Genomic DNA, 6568 nt, shown 5'->3' with positions numbered 1-6568 from the left:
CTGGAAAGAAGTCCACAGACTTTTCCATATATGGAAGGAAAAGCATCTTGCAGCTAACAGTTAAGTGAATCATTTTGAAAGCAGAGAAGTGTTTACAATGTAACTAAGATTTGCAGTATGTCTATATACTGCAAGAGGCACCATATAGAGATACCAAGTACCTTTGCAATCATTAGGTGAGAACCTGGAAGCAGCATAGCCATATTAACGCGGCACCGAACTAATTAGTTTTGCTGAAAAACTAGATCTGCTTGCCTACATGCAGCACTGCAGCAGTGTGTCTGTACTGCTGCAGTGAGCATGGGGAAAACAAGTTCAGGTATTCCTTCATGGCACTCCCTCATGCCACACAGACCTCAGTAATACAATCTATCATGTGTGTTCACTATTAACTAGAAGTATCTGTACAGTGCTGCATTACCCTTACCATTTGGGAGTCAAAGCCTGGTCTACTTACATGAAGAACCTCACTGAGATCCTCTACAATGGAATTTGGCTTTATATTTACATGACTGAAGTGACCAAGATTTATGCTCTGGTTATTAACCATTACAAAACTGTGAATTATGATTCAATAATGCTAGATCTATTTATTGAACACTAAAGTTGAAGAAGATTTGATACAAAATTAGATGTTTTGGAAATGTAAAACAAATACTGGGACAATGATTTTTATCTTCTAGTGAAACAAAATTCAGATCAATCTTAACCCATTTAAAAATTCACTGTCAAGATCATTTATCTTATTTGTAACCTCACAAAAGTTTTTTTTCAATGTACAGTATGCAAATTAAAACACTTTAGAAAAGCCTAGACTCATTCATTACAAATTTATTTGAGCCCATTGGCTCCTTTACCCCGGGGAAGTTTAAACCCAAGTGTGGGGCAACCCTGCAATGGTTGACAGATGTAGAGCTGGAGGAGCTGTTGGGCTCCACCTGCCTAGGACATTTAAACCCACAAGCTGGGAAAACCATGCGGGTGCTATAAATGTACTGTCCATCAGAGACTCTGGTTATCTACACAGATGAGAACGACCTCATGTTCCATGTTCTCTCTTTCATTTATTAGAAAAATAAAACTAATGCAAACACATGTTGTCATTGTATTTTTTTCAGACGTTCCCTGCCAAAAGAATGAGATCTAGAATTACTAGAGAACATCAAAGGGAAATAATTTTTTATTTCTTACACCTGTAACCATGTTCCTGTAAAATAAACAAAGGACTGGAAAAATCATTTTCATTTCTATTTGTGGAGACTTTTGTGGCATTTTCAAAAATTATATCAATATTAGTCTGCCAGTTACAGCACAAGTGATATGCTTCTTTTCAGCATTTTTAAGTCATAAAACTCAATCCAAGAATTTTAAGTATCCTTTTCTTAAAAACTGTTTTCCATTTGTTTTTCTGACTTTGTCAAATGGTCCACTTTGTCATCGCTACTAGTCAATAAAGAAGCAAAAGCTGTAAGTAAAATGGGAGACATATTATACTCTATAATGACATCAATAAGGTGGTAACAGGCAAATCCACATTTGCATTTCAACAAAACCAGATTGCCACCCCTCATTTTTCCTCTTTCGTAAATACTTTTAACTGGTCAAAGAGAATCACTTATTCTAATGTAGGCTACTACAATGATCACTTAAGGCTTTCCTGTAATTTACTCAAAATATACAGGCAGCATAGAATTAAGTTACCTCCTTCAGGTTCTGCCACTACCACTGAACACGAGATTATCACCTCTGCAGAGGTCTGGCTCACTTGGTACAAAGTCACTAAATATTAAGAAGACAGGTGCCTCTTTTTTTCTACTGTATACAACATGCTAAACTGTCAGTAAGCGGCAATGTGATCTTCAGCCAAGTAATGTGTATAACATTATTTGTAGATTAAGTGCTTCTATTGTACTGAACTGTCACAGATGAATGGTATATTTTGTGATTTTTAAAACTTTTCTAATTTTTCTCAATAAAGAAATTACAAGCTTTTACAGTAAATGTAGCATTTTACTACCATCTATAAAACTAATCTGTCTACAAATGCATAAAAATGAATTCACCTGTAGCATTAACACAACTGTCTTTACCACATTCCATTGAGATTTTCTGCCATCCACTATCACTGTAAATCCTCTTGCTTTACACTTTTCACTAAAAAAGAAAAGAAATACTTTTAGAAGAGAACTGTAGAACATAGGTGAGGTATCAATGATTTTCTTGCTTATTAATCATTTTCATCATGACCATTAAAATGGACACTATATATTCTGTATATTTTGTATTTAAAATTAAAATATTCCCCTTGAAATGTTTTTCATGTATATTGCTCATGCTCTAGTTATTGAAACAAATTATGTTTTTCTAATATCCCTAAAACATTTTCTAGAATGATACAAACATTTATAAAATTCTGCATTTACAAGATTCTTGATAAAAAGTGATTCACTAGCATTACACAGGAATCACAAAATCTCTGTGAGATCAGTGTTTTCCATTTGCCAGTTGGATAACTGAGACATTCAGATTAGTTTTTACAAGGAAACGTCTCGAGTCTGAAAGACTTCCTTAAAACTTAAAAATCACTAATGAAGGTCCTAACGGAAGAAACACCTAAAATATGAGCTTAAGTTTAAGACTTCAGATATGAGCTTAAGCACTTATTCTGACTTGAAGCCCTAATTGCTACAACTCAGAAGTCTCCCAAAGGAACACACTGGGAGCATATACACAAGATGCTACATTGTCATAGTGACAAGCTATGGTGACATAGCTTGTCGCTACAGCAACATAGTGTCGGCAGGCACGAACCAAGATGCTGCTGCTACTGCACAGTAGGGTCAGAAATGACCCATGTGGCACTGGGATTGCACAGTATGGCTAAAGCAAATACTAAATGACTGAGCAGTAAAAACTGTGTAGTTGGGCACACATGTAGACATGCCCACTATGAAATAAATGTTTCAATTTTAGACATGTTACAAACTGACAGTGTCCTTTTTCAAGGAAGTTTATATTAAATGTATAGTGCTAAAAACTTTGTTGAAAGAACATTTAGGTTGTGAAGTCAATTATCCACAGGTTAAGAAAATACACAAGTAAGGTGGTGGGTACCCAAAAGCTACTTTCTCCTGTGCCTCATTGCCTAAATGGCAGCAAGACCAGCAGTAAGAGCACAAGCAAAACTCTCCCCAAAAATCACAATTTCAGGACCAGGTGCCACAACATGCCACAAAACAGAATGTGTATCACATGGTACAATCCTATTAGGCAGGGTATATTCCGCAGAGACAAGGAGGTTCCAGTACCATTGTGCAGGGTTTTGGTAAAACTCCACTCAGAATACTAAGTACAGTTCTGGTGACCAAAGATTTAAAAAAAAAAAAAAAACCAGAAAAAGAAAGCTGAGTTTGAATTGGAACAAGTTAAAAAAAAGCACCACTAAGATCTTTTCTTATGAAAGACTATTAAAGGAGCTTGCCTTGTTTAGTTCAAAATAGAGATTGAGAAGGGTCATGACTATTCTTTATAAAATACATTTGTGAAGTAAATATTAGGAGGGAAAGGAGTTCTTCAAGCTGAAAAACACAACTAGACCAAAATCAAATGATTACCACCAACTATGGATAAATTTAAGTAGAATTCTTTGAATTTCCAACCAAGAAGAGCTAAGTTTTGGAATGGTCTTCCAAGCCACACAGACAGGGAAAGAACTGGAGCCCTTTAAGATAAAACTGGATACAATTATAATTTATGGAAGGAATGGTATAGAAGAGTAGGGGGAGTGGGAGGAGGAAAATCTATGCTCGCTCCCTTCCCCTTAGTATCTGGAAGTCAAGCAGCCCCAACAGTAAAGGGGCAGGACACAGGAACAGTTGAAAGAGGGCAACTGCAGAGCCTGCTAAGAAGCAGCAAACAGAAGAAGCCCCTAGACAGGTCTGGGAGCGTGGAAATAACTAAACCCTTCCCTGCAGAGCACTCACAAGTGGAGGGGAGAAGTATCCCAGCAGGGAAAGCCTGTGTTGCAGAGAGGCCCAGGAGAACACGGAGACGGTCTAACTCCCTTAAGGTTCCCACTGGGAAACAGAACCCCTGGATGGGGAAAGCCCTATTTGGAAACACTAAGAGGGGACTGGAACAGCCCAGGTTGTTTATAACTTCAGGGGAGGAGTCACTTGATGTTAACTCAGTCCAGGTGTCTCCCCTCAATACAGGACAGGCGAGCTACAGCTGGGGACCAGAAACCAGCGCTGATAGGCTGGGAGTACAGGGTGGAGAGCCCAGAAGGACACAAGCAGTAGTGAGAGGGGAAACCCTGCACCGGAGAGCAATGGAGACCAGGGGTATGGAATTCCCCTGCCCATATTTTTGCATTTTTGTTTCTAATCGACTGTAGAGGCTTCCTGGGAGTCATCCAAGACGGTACAGAGAGCTGCTCCGAGCTGTTATGCCTTAACAACAGGAGCCTGTACTTAAAACCGGAGGACTATGGAGGGGTACTGGGATTGGAGGAGTCCCCTGTGAGGCTCTGTTACAGGCCATAACGGATTATTTTGGATTACTGGACACAGCCCTGAAGGCGGAGCTGGTTTTTCCTTCTCAGGGAGAAAATTCTCCAATTATCACCATCAAGTCATAGCAGATGAGTCCCCTGAGGAGGTAGCATACCCCTTCAGGGGTGCACGGCACTGGTTAAGCCGTATACAAAGGGACTCATCCACAAATGATATGCTAGTTTAGGGTGTTTAGGTTAAGAATTAGCATATGTGATGATTTGGAATTATGCTTGCAATCTCCACATTGGGGTACAGAAGTAACTCTTCATCCTATGCTTCAGAGTTTTTATTGATCACCTGCTGGAGAAGCCAGGAAGGCATTTTCTCCCTTCTTTGAATGCCACTGGATTCTGGATTTTTTTTCCACCTTCCCCTTAAAGTATTAAGGAACTTGACCACAGCTATGACTGAAAGTTTTTGACTAGGGTGTATGGATATTCTTGACAATTCTTTATAAAAAAAAAATAAAAAATTGAGAGACCTGACTAGAAGACCTTCTGCTCAGGGGCATACTGACTGCCAAATTTGGGATCAGGAGGGAATTTTTTTCTTGTGGATCATACTGAAAGGACTGTGGGCTTTTTGGTCTTCCTCTTTCCTTCTAGGGCACAGTTCTTTTCTTAGGACTTTTTAGGCATAAATTAGCCAAATACTTACTTCCCTGTTACTGCAGTGGCAAGGCATTAGCAATGCCCACCTCCCACATGCTTTTACTTACAGCAATGAGGGACAACATTTTTGACAGGCATGCCACAAAATGCCACTCTGATCCCTTTCCCCTCTGCTCTTTCTGCCCTATCTGCCACTGTGCTCCATGCTCCCTTCCTGATCTGCTGCATGCCACATACAAGCTTCCCATGACACTTGCGACACATTTGCCAGTTTGGACACCCCTGACCAAGCATGCTACAAGGCAGTGATTTTCAACCTGTGGTCTGCAGACACATGAGGGTCTGCAGGCTATGTCTAAGGGGTCTGCAAAAGATGACTATGATTGATCAAAAGTATGTGAATGCCAACACTTACAATTCAAAGGGGTACATCTGCACCTCCATTCAAAGTTTCCAGAGAGGTTTGGGACCTCCATTTGAAATTTCCAAAAGGGTCCACAAATGACAAAAGTTGAAAACCACTTGCATAGGGAGTTCTTGGTGTTTTGGGTATCATGCCTCATAGTAGTGTGGACAAGTCTACAGTGGAAATTTTGGGAATTCCTTGAGTAAAATGACTGCCTGTGGATGCAGGGGACTGGACTATGGGTCCTTCCAGTGCTATTTTCCTCAAAACATTTAAGCAAAAAGAGTCTGAAGCAGTAAACATTTCCTACTATAAAACAACACAAAAATCAGGCTGTATACCCATCCTGCTTGCATAAAAAGAGGTCACTTTTCTGCAAAACCTTCAATAGGACTCCATGTATGCTTAAAGTTAAGTGCACACTTAATCAGGGCCTTTATGAACAAGGAGGATAGCAGAGAAAGGTGGGAACTTGTTTTAGCCTCAACAACTGCAACTATTAGGTTTTAATTATGGAGTTAAATGTTAGCGACTGGTTAGTTTATACAATACTATACATATGTGAGCCATAAAGAAAAACATTATTGCACATATTCAAGTAAATGGTGAAAGACCAGGGTAGAGAACAAAAAAAGGCCTGGCAGAATAAAAGGCCATATACCTTACAGTACATGCACTTTTTAATTATTATGCTGTATTCTAATAAAATGAAATAAGATTTCCAATTATATTACAGTCTGCATAAAATGCATTTTTAAAAGAAGGTAAAATAAAAATATGCAGCGCTTTTAAGAGAACACCTTTAGAGTCACCTTGGAATGCTTAGCAGATAGTCTAGAGTAACACTCAGCTCATCCATATTAGTCTGTTCAAGGCATAATGGAATTGTCAGAATGAGGCCACTTCGTCTGTCCTTCCCTCCTATTTAGGAAAAAAAAAAAGAGTCATTGCAAGGACCTGATATGGTTTTTAGGTAAAAATACACATTAGTTACA

At 39.1% G+C, this 6568-nt stretch overlaps 1 protein-coding gene across 5 annotated transcripts in view; it reads right to left on the bottom strand.

The window, feature by feature from the left end:
• SESTD1 (SEC14 and spectrin domain containing 1) overlaps positions 1 to 6568 on the bottom strand; it is a 123601-nt gene that overhangs the window by 70649 nt on the left and 46384 nt on the right. For all 5 annotated transcript variants that reach the window (XM_025216539.1, XM_006034530.3, XM_014525106.2 and 2 more), the window contains 2 exons: positions 6386 to 6494; positions 2064 to 2154 (listed from right to left, as the gene is read on the bottom strand). In XM_025216539.1, coding sequence (XP_025072324.1) covers positions 2064 to 2154; positions 6386 to 6494 — 200 coding nt within the window. The remainder of the gene's footprint in view (positions 1 to 2063; positions 2155 to 6385; positions 6495 to 6568) is intronic.

This window comes from Alligator sinensis, unplaced genomic scaffold (genome assembly GCF_000455745.1).
Source record: "Alligator sinensis unplaced genomic scaffold, ASM45574v1 scaffold871_1, whole genome shotgun sequence".
Lineage (NCBI taxonomy): Eukaryota > Metazoa > Chordata > Crocodylia > Alligatoridae > Alligator > Alligator sinensis.
The sequence above is the reverse complement of the archived record's forward strand: the minus strand, read 5'-3'. Positions and strand labels throughout refer to the sequence as shown.